General features: G+C 45.9%; 1 protein-coding gene across 6 annotated transcripts in view; it reads left to right on the top strand.

Moving 5' to 3' along the window:
• Positions 1–1,723: 1,723 nt before the first annotated feature.
• DZIP1 (DAZ interacting zinc finger protein 1) overlaps positions 1,724–13,858 on the top strand; it is a 63,699-nt gene continuing 51,564 nt past the window's right edge. For 5 of the 6 annotated variants that reach the window (XM_037743901.1, XM_017543568.1, XM_037743900.1 and 2 more), the window contains exons 1-7: positions 1,724–2,053; positions 2,743–2,840; positions 3,203–3,417; positions 4,175–4,427; positions 4,543–5,091; positions 10,058–10,145; positions 13,183–13,307. In XM_037743901.1, the coding sequence (XP_037599829.1) occupies positions 4,425–4,427; positions 4,543–5,091; positions 10,058–10,145; positions 13,183–13,307 (765 nt within the window). In that variant the 5' untranslated portion in view covers positions 1,724–2,053; positions 2,743–2,840; positions 3,203–3,417; positions 4,175–4,424. Of the gene's footprint in view, positions 2,054–2,703; positions 2,841–3,202; positions 3,418–4,174; positions 4,428–4,542; positions 5,092–10,057; positions 10,146–13,182; positions 13,308–13,858 lie in introns of all 6 variants that reach the window. The other variant, XM_037743898.1, reaches the window with a different exon arrangement.

Below are 13,858 nucleotides of genomic sequence, written 5' to 3'. Positions count from 1 at the left end.
AAAATGATTAATATTCACCAATATTATTATTGGTGACCATTTCTATCTTCAAAAGCAAATATTTATTTGAGGACTTACTAAATGCTCAAAATGCTGGAATACTTGAGGTTCTTATAATCTGATGCGTGAGAGAGATACTTTAATCATTAAAAAACATGTTTGAGGGCCGGGCGCGGTGGCTCAAGCCTGTAATCCCAGCACTTTGGGAGGCCGAGGCGGATGGATCAGGAGGTCAAGAGATCGAGACCATCCTGGTCAACATGGTGAAACCCCGTCTCTATTAAAAATACAAAAAATTAGCTGGGCATGGTGGTGCGTGCCTGTAATCCCAGCTACTCAGGAAGCTGAGGCAGGAGAATTGCCTGAACCCAGGAGGCGGAGGTTGCGGTGAGACGAGATCACGCCATTGCACTCCAGCCTGGGTAACATGAGTGAAACTCCGTCTAAAAAAAAAAAAAAAAAAAATGTTTGATGTGACAATTGGTATAAGCATTTATGCACAGATCAAGAATGCATCATGGCTGCTTAATTATGCCAAAGTCAATTGGTTCTTCTTACTCCAATTCCACATCTGTAGGGTAATATACTCATAGTGGGGATGGGAAATACATATAACTCAAATGGTAAATCAACAAATAATATTAATTAAGCAATCACACACACACACACACACACACACACACACACGGCTACGGAGTTTGCAAAAACCAGGTTTTGCAGAGCAATGGCCCTACTACCTCATATTGTCTGAAATTTCTATCTAGAACTCTTTCCCCATAGTACTTACAGGATTTTTATCGAGATCTTGAATTTTCTTTAAAAGCATTTTAAAATTTGACCAATTTAAAAAACTATCATGGTCATCCTAGGCCTTATGGCTTCAAATAAAACTGAAGCAAAGAATTCAACGTAAATATATATATTTAGCTGTTGCTATGTTTGAAGCCTGTGCTAAAGTATGATACAAAGTTGATCCTGTCAGGGAGAAGCACAAGGAAAGGCACTTTTACAATGGCGTGTTGGTCCAATAAAAGTTCTGCAGCTACTCCTTTCTAATTTAAAACTATATAGATAGATAGAGATAGATAGATAGATAGATACAGATATATATCTACAGTAGACAGGTTTTGCAAAAGATGCACTACAATTTCTCATGATGGTATATACACATATTCTGGGTTACTTGTGATTTTAAAATACTGAATTTTGTCCCACGTGATCCAATTTTAGGTTAAAGAAATAAGCACACTACTCCAGACCCACATCTCCTGTAATTCGCAATGCCTAACTTCCTACCAACAGGGATCTGTGCTTTTCATCCTAAAGTGGGCATGACGGAAACAGACGCAGAAACCTACGTGGGTTTAAATCCTAGAGTGCTTTGGCGAAAAGTCCCTAATCTCGGTTTTCCACGTCACTCAATGCAGGGCTACATTAGATAGCCTTTTCAAGGTCATTTGCATCTGCAGACTTCTGCGATTAAAACGCATCTCTTCTTGGAAGATAATTCACATAAACCTCCTGAGGGAAATTAGCTTGCTGAGGGCCAGGCCAACCACAGGGTAGGAGCGAATCTGGTTTCTCTTTGAAAAGCCTTCCTAGGGTGAGCATCCAGCGCCAGCAACAGAGCGCTCCCGGGCACCACGTGTCTGCGCGTGCTGCCGGATTGGCGGAGCGCATTTTAGCGCTGCGGTCTAGAAGCGCGCGGTCCCGCCCAGCTGCCAGAGGAGCCGAGACACCGAGGGAAGAAGCCAGAGGGAGATCGCGGAGGGGAGGGGGCGGGAGGGGGGTGGGGGATCCCGAGTCACCCGCGATCTGGAGTCTGGAAGGACCTGGAGCTGCGCCAGGCGACCGGCCTCGCCTCAACTTGCCCAGACGAGACACGTTTCATCCTGCTCCCTGCAAGAAGGAGCCGGTCCGCCTCTCTCCGCTCTGCTGCTCCTCGGCCTCCGCGGGCCCTGCCCGGGTTAGCAGCGACCCTGGGGTCTGGGTCCCCTGTGTCGCCCCCGTCCGCCTGCAGTGCCCGGCACCTGCCCAGGAGCGCGCAGCTGGGGTGAGCCGAGACCTGGGATGCTCTAGGCGCCCACAGGAGCCGGTGGCGGACCGGCATCTCGATACCCGGGAAGCGGGCCCTCCTGCCTCTCCAGGCTGCGAGCCGAGCCGCTGCAGATGCGGCTGGCGTAGCCACCGCAGCCCCCACCACCCGTTTGCCTTCCAAGGAGGGGCGCCGCGGGCGCCGAGGTCTGCTCGGAGCCCGCGTTTCTCGGCCTTTGTCTCTCGGGTTCTGCTGCCAGGCGGTGCCATGCGCCTGCGACCTGAGGCGCCGCGCGAGGCTGGGGGCCCTACCCGGGATGGGGAAGGGAGGGAACGGGAAAGCATGCCCCCTTCTTTCCTGTTCCGGCCATCTTGTGACCGAGATCCACGCAAGGGGGGCAGGGGTGGACAACCACACGGCGCCCACGATGGAGTGTGGCGGCCAACGGAGATGGGCGCCTCAGGCCCGCAGGCATCTGCGCCCAGACCTCAGCGGGGGCGCGCGGGCCACCCCCACGTTCAGCCCCGAAGCCCTTGGCCCAGAGCATGGGTTAATCCTTCTAACAAGCCAGAGACGGCGAAATAGGAGGGATAAGGGGGCGGGAGCTGACGTTTCCTTAACTAAGCGCCTAAGTCATTCGATCGTTCTTCATTCACGTGTCCATTCAGCAAATTCTGAACGCCTTCTCCGTGCCTGTCCTCTGCTAGGTGGTAGGGATATATCCGTGAGCAAGAGAGACCACAGCCCTTGTTCCCGCTGATCCTGCAGCCCAGTGGATGGAGCCCAGAGTCTACAGACCTGTCAGGTCGGTGTGTTGATGCCCTTAAATAGATGGGGGAAGCCGAGTCTTAGGGCTGACAATTTGTTCTAGATTAGGTAGCGAGTAAATGACAGAATCAAACTTTGAACCTATTTATGTCTTTAGCACTTTTATGCCTGGTTGTAGGAAATCGTTCTGTTTTTCTAAAGGCCAATTAAAAAATACTTGGACATATGGTTTATTCGAAACCATATGAAGTGCGTGTTTTATTTCCTGGATGTTTTTGCATGGGTTTATTTCTAGTTAACAATATTTGGAAAGCGCTAAATATATTTGATATTACCACTTTGCTTCCAGTTACTCTGAATTGTATTTTCCTTTCTTCTGTTCACATATTTGGATATTAGGAAAGAAAAAAAAATTCCTGATGTCTGGTCCAAGCAGGAATTCCCCGGTGGATTGGGGAATGTCTGGCTTTTCCTCAGCTTATTGATCTCTGTGGTAACCACTGGAGGCTCCGAGAAGACCCACAGAAATGAGAGGCCTGAGGTCTACAAGTTGCTGCTAGAAATATTTTAGCCTCTCCAAAACCCAGAATGCAGCCCTGACCCAAGTTTGCAAGGTAATACCATGGCCCTATAAAACTTGGTAAAATTCCCCTTTGTCTGTTTCTACCTTCAGCATTTTGAGAATATATCCTTTTGGAAAGATAGGTGAAGTATTACATATTTTGGTTTGTACTTTTATCAAAATGTTACATTTAGGCTGCTAACCTATAGAGGAAGAAAGCCTCCATTTAAAAAGCAACTTGGGTGTAAGAAATCTAGAAAGCCTGCCATCAAATATGATTAACTGCAAATTTCAAAGTTGTTTTGAAAACAACTTTATTGAGATATAATAAAAATGCACCCTTAATTTTAAGGATACAAATGATGAATTTGGTCAAGTGTATATTGCTAGATAATCACCGCAATCAAAATGAAGAACATTTCTGTTATGCCAAAAGCTTCCTCATGCTTTTTGCAGCCTCTACCCCATTTAATTATATGTATTTTTATTGCTTGATGTTTTCTATTTCGTGTGTAAAAGATGAGGATGAATGGATTTTTTTTCTTTTCTTATCAGTGATGAAATGAATAGATATTTCTAATTTCAAAGCCTAAGGCCAGGGCTGCAGTGAATAAATAACCAGGGATGGCGGTTAGGACCGAGGGTTTCCAGGGATGTGGCTCCCCACGCCTGCCTTAGGCACATGGAGTGTCCAGCCCCGAAGGCCAGGGAAGGTGGCGCCCTGGGGAGCCGAGTCCAGGAGGTATCCTCTTCGGGTGGAGGGCTGTGTCCGCTCGGGCTCGTCCAAGAGGTTTTCTCTGGTCCCGCAGGGTCCTGGGCGCATGCTGACCGCGCGCGGGCGGACGCGCCCTTTGCTCCAGGTCCGGACCTTGGCGCTGCCATAGCAACGTCCTGGATGCCCAGACCTTAGGCCGCCGCCGCCGCCGCGGAAGCAGGGGACCCGGCCTTCTCCCGTTCCTGAGGGCTGTGGCGGCGGCGGCCGGGAAGGCGGCCGGGGCTGGGTAGAGGAGACCGCCCGCTCCCCCTAAGCAAGCAGAGGCGGCGGATTGGCTTGCAAGCATGGTAAGAGGTGGGAAGCCGGGATGGGAAAGAGCGGGGCTCCACTGGACCCCCAGCTCCCCAGCCTGCCCACCCCCCATCCCCGCCTCCCATCGCGCTCTCTTTGTCCCCCCCGCAGCCCTTCCAGAAGCATGTCTACTACCCGCTCTCCAGCTGCCCTGAGGGGCCAGACGCCGCCGCCGCCGGCGCGGCCTCCAACGCTTGTGCGCCCCCCAGCTCGGCTTTGGGGCCCCTGCCCTTCTTCCAGTTCAAGCCGCGGCTGGAGAGTGTGGACTGGCGGCGGCTGAGCGCTATTGACGTGGACAAGGTGGCGGGGGCCGTGGACGTGCTGACGCTGCAGGAGAACATCATGAACATCACCTTCTGCAAGCTGGAGGACGAGAAGTGCCCACATTGCCAGTCGGGGGTGGATCCGGTTCTGCTGAAGCTCATCCGTCTGGCGCAGTTCACCATCGAGTACCTGCTGCACTCGCAGGAGTTCCTCACCTCGCAGCTGCACACCCTGGAGGAGCGGCTGCGCCTGAGCCACTGCGACTGCGAGCAGAGCAAGAATCTGCTGTCCAAGCAGGCGGGGGAGATCAAGATGCTCAAGGAAGAGTGCAAACGCAGGAAGAAGATGATCGCCTCCCAGCAGCTGATGATCGAGGCCAGAGCCAACTATTACCAGGTGGGCAGCTGTGTCCCATTTGAGAGGCTTGTCCTGGTTCACCACTCTTTCTTCTTAAAGATGTATATTGTATATCAGAAGACACAGTATTTTAAGCAAAAACCGTCATTTTAACCAACAAATGTCATGGCTCATTACCCTCCGCAGACGACCAGGGGCTTAATAATTAAACAACAAATGTCGTCTGCGGTGCTTTATGGAAGTTAAGAATAACTTCCATATTCTGGTTGTTGAAACTCTTTCCTCCTCCTAATCAACCTAATCATGAAAACAACCATATACAAATTGCTATTGAAGTCAGCCCCCAAACGATCCAGAATGTTTAAATCTGTAGGGCCTTTTTCTCATTTGTACAAATTTTGAAATATTTTCAAACTGACAGAAAAGTTACCAGGAGAATGTAAAGAATTTTCATATGACCTTCACCCAGATTTCCCAATTATTAGCATTCGCCACAGTTCCGCTGTTTCTGTGGACATATTGTTACAGATACTACTTTTGAACCATTTCACAGTGAGCTGCAGATCCTAAAAATTTCTAAGAACCAGAACATTCACTTACATAACAACAGTATTTAAAGAATAAAATGCTTTTATCTTCTGGTCTTAATCTTCCACTGTTTTGGGTTAGATATTGAGTCCAAGTATTTTTTAGTATAACATAAACCAATGTATATGTTTGTTATTGACTAGCTGGAGGATGTGCAGAAGGCATAAACAATGACTGAGAAAGATATCGAAGTACACAACAGATTAACAACATTGATGCCATGCCCTTACTTTCTAGTCCTTTTGGCTAACTATGGCTTAAAATGCCTCAGTGGACTTAGGAATAGTGGAGTCAATGCATGAATGCTGGAGAGAACTGGGTACAGGGCAGAGAAAATGATGGAGTTAATATTGCTCAGGACTGACCCAGCAGGAATGTTCTTCAGGTAGAGGAATAGTTAGGAAAAAATACTATTAGAGGCTGGGCAGGGTGGCTCATGCCTGTAATCCCAGCACTTTGGGAGGCCGAGGTGGGTGGATCACAAGGTCAAGAGATCAAGATCATCCTGGCCAACAGAGTGAAACTGAAACCCCATCTCTACTAAAATTACAAAAATTAGCTGGGTGTGGTGGCACGAGCCTGTAATCCCAGCTACTCAGGAGACTGAGGCAAGAGAATGGCTTGAACCCAGGAGGTGGAGATTGTAGTGAGCCAAGATTGAGCCACTGCACTCCAGCCTGGTGACAGAGCGAGATTCCATCTCAAAAAAAAAATAATAATAAAAATAAAATACTATTAAAAGTACTTAGTGTTTGGTCTTGGGTAGATAACCCTGAGGTATAATCTTCAAATGACACTGGGCATTGCTAATTGCCTATTTGTTTCACAAATGCTGCTTAACAATTAAATATTTACAAATAGTGCTAAGACAGTTTTTTTCTTGTGCAACGAATAGAATGGATTCTATTTTAACATGTTTCAAAGTTTATTATACTCCAGCTTTAGCAGTCATCTTGTGAAATGTTAAAACCTCTAACATACAGAAATTGTATGTTTATAAACTTTTTTTTTCCTTTTTTGGGGTCACCATAGAAACAGCTGTTATAAGAGAAAATTTTCTTTTTCTTTTTTTTTTCTTTGAGACAGAATCTTACTCTGTTGTCCAGGCTATTGTGCTGGAGTGCAGTGGCGCAATCTCGGCTCACTGCAGCCTCTGTCTCCTGGGTTCAAGTGATTCTCCCACCTCAGCCTCCTGAGCAGCTGGGACTACATGCATGTGCCACCATGCCTGGCTAATTTTTGTATTTTTAGTCGAGATGGGGTTTCACCATTTTGACCAGGCTAATCTTGAACTCCTGACCTCAAGTGATCCACCTGCCTCAGCCTCCCAAAGTGCTGGGATTACAAATGTGAGCCACCTCACCCGGCCTAAGAGAAGGTTTTCAAATGTGAATGATAAGTAAGAATTAAAAGGTAATGACTTAATTTATCAAATGAGTGATACGTACTACTTTTTCAGCTACCAGACCTTGGCAAGTTGCTCAACCTCCCTGTACCTCAGTATCTACTCTGTGAAATGAGAATATTAATTGTACCTACCATATAGCAGTTGTTAATGGGGGTTGAATGACTTAGTGCATGGAGTGTGCTTAGAGCGGTGCTTGACCTATAGTTAGTTGTTACTGTGTTAGCTAATACCTGGGAATGAGGCGAAATGTTCTGTGGCATGACAAATGCCAAAGCTGACACATTACAAAATGTGACCATTCATATGACCACCGTCATGTCAGTTTTTCTTTCTTCTCCTATACAGAAAACCCAAAGCCTGGACTCCTTGTTCTGACACAATGATTGGGTCCATAGCATTATCAGTGTGACCTTAGAGGAATTGTGGTCTTATTCTCATTCTCATACCACTTCTCTTTGTCCCAATTTTCTTTGCTTTAAGAAATCATAAGAACTGAGTAGCTGAGACAAAAAAAATTAAAGACGTCTGTACTTGAAGGCTTGAACACACAGACACACACACATCTCCTAATGGGCTTTTTTTCCCCACTGGGGTGTGTGTGTGTGTGTGTGTGTGTGTGTGTGTGTGTGTGTGTGTTGTGTATAAGGGAAGTAGTGATGGCAATGTGTAAGGTCTTTTTCCTCAATATTTTATTTAAAAAAATTTAAAACGCAGAAAAATTAAAATGACAATATAGTGAATACCCATATATGGAGAATTTTAAAAGAAAAGCCTCATTGATTTTTAAATAAAAACTAGTATTAGAATATTATAAATATACAAAAAAGTGCATAGACTAATGAAAGACAGACCATATACCCACTTCTTAGATTTAACTCAGGGTGGGCCGGGCTTGGTGGCTCACGCCTATAATTTCAGCACTTTGGGAGGCCAAGGTGGGCGGATCATTTGAGGTTGAGAGTTCATGACCAGGCTGGCCAAATGGTGAAACCCCATGTTTACTAAAAATACAAAAATTAGTGGTGGCAGGCACCTGTAATCCCAGCTACTTGGGAGGCCGAGGCAGGAGACTTGCTTGAACCTGGGAGGTTAAGGCTGCAGTGAGCCATGACTATGCCGCTGGACTCCAGTCTGGGTGGTGGAGGGAGACACTGTCCGAAAGAAAAAAAGAAAAGAAAAGAAATATACAGAATGTTAGTTTTAGAAACCAAAGCCTGCAGTGTGGATAAAGTTACACTAAGGCAGTATGGTGAACAGAAGAACATGCTCAGTGACGCACAATGGGCATGAAAACAGCAAAATCCAGACGGAGGGAAACTCTGCAGGACAAGCTTCAGCCTCTTCAGCAAAAGGATAGGAAGAAACCAAAGAGGTGGAGGGAGACCTATAGACTAAAACAGTGTTAGGACACGTAACCATGAGTTACAGGATATGAGCCTTATTTGGATCCAGTTATTAATATTTATTCCAAAACAAACCGAATGTTTTTTTCTAAGACAATATGTGACATATGGGGAAAATTATCAAATTAACAAAAATTAAAAATTATCCAAAGAGTTGGATATCTGTTTTAAAAAGGATTTAATTGTTATATTTTATAAGGTGGAATAATGGTATTGATTTGTCTTCAGCTCCTATCTTTCTTTTAGAGATATATTCTGAGGTATTTACAAATGAAATATATAACATCCAGGATTTACTTCAGAGTAACCCAGGGGTAAGGATATAGATGAAATAAAAGGGATTTTTGCTTAAAATTTGAATCAATGTTAAAGTGGAAAAACAGAGGTAGAGATGGAGCTGATTTCTTTTTTCTCAGAAAATTTATTTTGAAAGGTTATACTTCCAAGCTTTTGTTCATTCACGTATTAAGGTTGTGCTCTGGCAACAAAGCTATATATAAGCTGGAGCCCCCGCCCTCAGAGGCTGTGTTCTAGAACCCAGAGGGACTGGGTAGGAGACAATAAACAAGTGAAGTACACAAACGTGAAAATATTAGCCAGTGAGATGTATTAAGATGAAAATAAGACAATGTGATGTGACAGAGACTGGCAGGAGGATCTTGAGGGAGGACCTTGTTGAGGACATCCCATCATCGCCAGCGTGGAAGATGCTGGATGAATGACACCTTGGATGTCAGGAAGGTGCCAGCCATGGGAGGAAGGTCTGGGGAAGATCAGGCAGGGGCAACAGTGATGCAAAGACTCTGCGACTGGTGGGCCTGCGGGACAGAAAGAAGGCTGGTGTGGCTGGAGTGGCACCGGCAGGTTGTTGATAGAATGGGAGCTGCCAGTCTAACAAGAGCAGCAACAGGGGCTCCAGAAAGCACCAGAAGGGCTCCTTTAACTCTCAATAGATGGTTTTCACTGCCTTGTGTTCAGTTTGGGAGGAATGTCCTGGTTTTATTTTTATTTATTTACTTATATGTTCACTTTTTGTAGAGATGAGCTCTGGCCATGTTGCCCAGGCTGGTCTTGAACTCCTGGCTGAAGTGACCCCCCCCCCACCGCTTTTGGCCTCCTAAGTGCTGGGATTATAGGCATGAGCCACCGTGCCTGGCCTGGTCTCATGTGTCTCTTTTTAGTCATGCTTTCAGTATCTTTTACCAGAATGGTATCTTTCAGGGAGACCTGATTTTTTTTTTTTGAGGTGGAGTCTTGCTCTGTTGCCCTGGCTGGAGTACAGTGGCGCAATCTCGGCTCACTACAGCCTCCACCTCCCAGGTTCAAGTGATTCTCCTGCCTCAGTCTCCTTAGTAGCAGGGACACCTGGTACGTACCACTATACCAGGCTAATTTTTGTATTTTTCTGTGGAGATGGAGTTTCACCGTGTTGGCCAGGCTGATCTTGAACTCCTGACCTCAGGTGATCTGCCTGCCTCAGCTTCCCAAAAGTGCTGGGATTGTAGGTGTGAACCACCATGCCCGACCAGGTACCTGAATTATAACTGCAATTAAGTGGGATGACACTCGTTACAGACACTTGGATTTGTTGCTCTCTTTTTTTCAGTGCCATTTTTGTGACAAGGCCTTTATGAACCAAGCTTTTCTACAAAGTCACATTCAACGCCGCCATGCTGAAGAAAATTCTCGTTTTGGTAAGTAATGAGCTCTGTTTCAAAGGTCTTTTCCTTCTGTCCCCTTTTTCTTTTGGCAATGAGACATGGTCCAGTATATTTCCCAATCCTTTTAAAAGAAGAATCACGGTCCCTGTCAATTCAGTAAGTAAATATGGAGCCCTTGGGAGTTGCATACAGTGCACTACGTGCTGAGGATACAGCCACAAGCAGAACGGAGAAGCCCCACTCTCTCTCTCGAGTCTTGCATTCTAAGGGGGCTTCAGGAGACACATTTAAACAGATAAATGAGTAATTCTTTTCAAATGCTGGCAAATGCGATGAAGATCATAGCCCAGGACAATGGGGTAGAGAGTGACACCAGGTGGGGTGAAAGTCCGGGAAAAGTGTGTTGCAGTCCAAGGGAACACTGACTGTAAAGGGCATGAGCTGTGCCGGGATGTTGTGTTTGTGAAAAAGCAGGCCTGGTGGAATGGAATAGAATGGGCGAGGTGGTAGTGTGCGGTGAGGCTGGAGCACTGGGGGCCTGATCAAGGGAGGTCGTGAAGGCATGGACTGGAATGTGTACATCTTTATATGCATAACAGGGAGCCACTGGAGGAATTTAGTTAGGAGAGGGGCATGATCTAACTTGTACCTTAGCATGACCCTTCTAGCTGCGGATGGAGACGACTGTTGGGGTGACAGTGGAAGCAGTGATGAGTGAGGGGAGGAGGCTGCAATCGCAGCCCAGGTGAGAGAGACCAGGGCCTAGACCAGCTTTGTCCCCATGCAGGTGGGCAGGTGAAGATGCAACGGATATGTTGTGGACCCAGAACCTACAGATGACCCTGAGTTTCTGTCCTCCATGTTTGGGTGAATGATGTGATGTTTTCTGTGATGGAGGGACTGGGTGGCGGGCTAGTTTGAAGGAGGAAGAGGAATGAGAGTTTGTGCTTGCCATAGGTGCATTTACATCACACGTGCAATGGACCTGCAGGTAGTGGGGTTACTGGAGGGCTGTAGTTTGAGGTGGAGACCCAGGCTGGAGATTTAAATCTGGGAATCACTGGAGTAGAGCTGGTTTGGCTGAGGCCACCTAGATAGAGAAGAGAAGGGCGTGAGGCCAGCCCCAAGGTCTTCCCAATGCTAGGAGCTCAGAATGGGCATCAGCAGAGATTGAGGAATAGTCTTTCTCAAGGCTGGAGGGAAACTTGGGGAGTATGTTGTCATGGAAACCAAGGGAAAAGTATTTCACAGAGGAGGCAGTGGTCAGTCATGTCGAATGCTCCTGAGGTACAGAGTAATATGAAGACTGAGAATGGACTGCTGTTGTCAAGACAGTTGTAGGTAACAGCTTCAGTAGACAAGTGAGGACAAAAGTCTGATTTAGCTGAGCTGAGAATTGTGAGGGAGTGGTCCGACTGTATCAAGATATTGGTTTCAATAACGCTTACTGGGAAGGAGAGCTGAGACATGAGCCTTCATCTGGACAGAAATGTGAGACCAAGGGACAATTTTTGTTTCATTTGATGTGGTAGATACTAAGATGTGTTTGGGTGCGTACCACCAACAATATAGATGGTATGCAAAATGAAGACGCAAGAGAGGGGAGGGGACTCTGAGGGTTACCAAGGAGCCAGGTTTCCTACCATTGAAGTGTTCTCAAAAGCAAAGAATGTAAAGCCTCTTTCTCCATGGGCAGATCAAAGCTTCCCGCAGATTGCCACAGTAACCCACAGAAATTCTCATTCTGATCTTTCATTTCTTTTTTTTGAGATGGAGTCTCCCTCTGTCTCTCAGGCGGGAGTGCAGTAGTATCATCTTAGCTCACTGCAACCTCCACCTCCTGGGTTCAAGTGATTCTCTTGCCTCAGCCTCTCAAGTAGCTGGGCCTACAGGTGCCCAACACCATGCGTGGCTAATTTTTGTATCTTTTTTTTTTTTTAGTAGAGACGGGGTTTTGCTATGTTACCCAGGCTGGTCTCGAACTCCTGGCCTCAACTAATTCATCTGCTTTGGCCTCTCAAAGAGCTGGGATTACAGGTGTGAGCCACTGTGCCCGACCTCATTCTGATCTTAAATGTTCTCAGTATCTAGACGTGTGTGCTTGGCTTATTTACTCAGTTACCTGCATTTCCCTCCATTTTGGGCCAGGCTGTTTCCATTTCTGCCCATTTTAGTTAACTAGACTATTTAGGAAATAGCTGAGTTTTGTAGAAACAAACTTAACAGCTAATAATCTCATTAATAAGTCTTGGACCACTGATAAAAGTTAGCAGTATATTGAAAAGACGAACTATTTTAATTAATCTACCATTCTTTAGCGTGAAACTGACCTTCTTTCTCTTCTGTTTCAGTATCCTTTTCTAACTTATACTCGTTTCAGAGAGGGTTTCAGACTCTGAAATGAGTATTATTTCTTCAGGTCATCTTTGAGATTCTGACTTTCTACTTTGGTTTCCATACCTTTCATGTCTACACTCACAGACACATGTACATCCATTCAGTCATGTGTACATCTATCTGCATGTAAGTACATGTACATAAGTATTCTTCCTTTCACTTGTTGCTTCCTTTTACAAGCTTTCAGTACCTCACTTCTACCCCAGTTGATAGGCTATGGCCCAAGTTTGCATTTTGAATGCACCCCCCAGCCCTCTGCTTGTATTAGCACTGATGGGGTCCTCAGGAGAGTTTGGTGGGAGCCTGAAGAATGGCAACCAGAGACTTCAGTATGGTGGTTCCTGCAGAGGAAGCCATTGCTTGCCTTCTCTGATTGAGACAGGCACCTCTAAGAAGAACCCAGAGTGCTACTGGGTCAAAGCACCCTGTATTATTCCTTGTTACCATTATTGCTCCCTGAAAGAATCTACTAAAAATAATTCAGTGCCCCAAAATACAAAGGGCTGCAAATAAACTCTAAAGAGCAAAAATTGGTTCATGTGACATGAAACAAGTAATCGTATCCCAAGTAAGAGAGCAGTTTCCTTTGTCTTATCAATAGGACTGTACCCCATAAGTTTCCAGGTATGTTTCATAAGAGATGGTATTTTAACACAATTTTCTGTTCCAACAGAGTCTCAGAAAAATGCACAGATTGAAAAGCTCAGGAGTGAGATTGTCGTATTGAAGGAGGAGCTGCAGCTCACCAGGTCTGAGCTAGAGGCTGCACACCATGCCAGTGCGGTTAGATTCTCCAAGGTACCAGGCAGAATTCTGTGGTGTTTTAATTACAATTAACTGTATGTAATTCAGTTATGCCATGGACTCTAATAAACAGAGGACACTTAAGAGTCTGTAGAACTTGATAGGATGATTGTATTTCTTATTGCCAATCTACTCTTTAGTATCTTACTACAAAGCACATCACTGGAAATATAGTTCTCTCTCTCTCTTTTTTTTTTTTTGAAATGGAGTCTCGCTGTGTAGCCCAGGCTGGAGTGCAGTGGATCCTCTGCATCCTCCGCCTCCTGGGTCCCAGTTCAAGCAATTCTTCTGCCTCAGCCTCCCAAGTAGCTGGGATTACAGCAAAGTGCCACCATGACCAACTAATTTTTGTGTTTTTAGTAGAGACACGGTTTCACCATGTTGGCCAGGCTGGTTTCAAACTCCCGACCTCATGATCTACCCACCTCGACCTCCCAAAGTGCTGGGATTACTGAACTCTGCCAACAACCAAGTAAGCAGGAAATACTCTGTTCTATGGCCTCTACCAAGACACATGGTCCTCCTGACACCTTGACTGTAGCCCA

Source organism: Cebus imitator, unplaced genomic scaffold (assembly GCF_001604975.1).
Source record: "Cebus imitator isolate Cc_AM_T3 unplaced genomic scaffold, Cebus_imitator-1.0 Scaffold158, whole genome shotgun sequence".
Lineage (NCBI taxonomy): Eukaryota > Metazoa > Chordata > Mammalia > Primates > Cebidae > Cebus > Cebus imitator.
The sequence above is the reverse complement of the archived record's forward strand: the minus strand, read 5'-3'. Positions and strand labels throughout refer to the sequence as shown.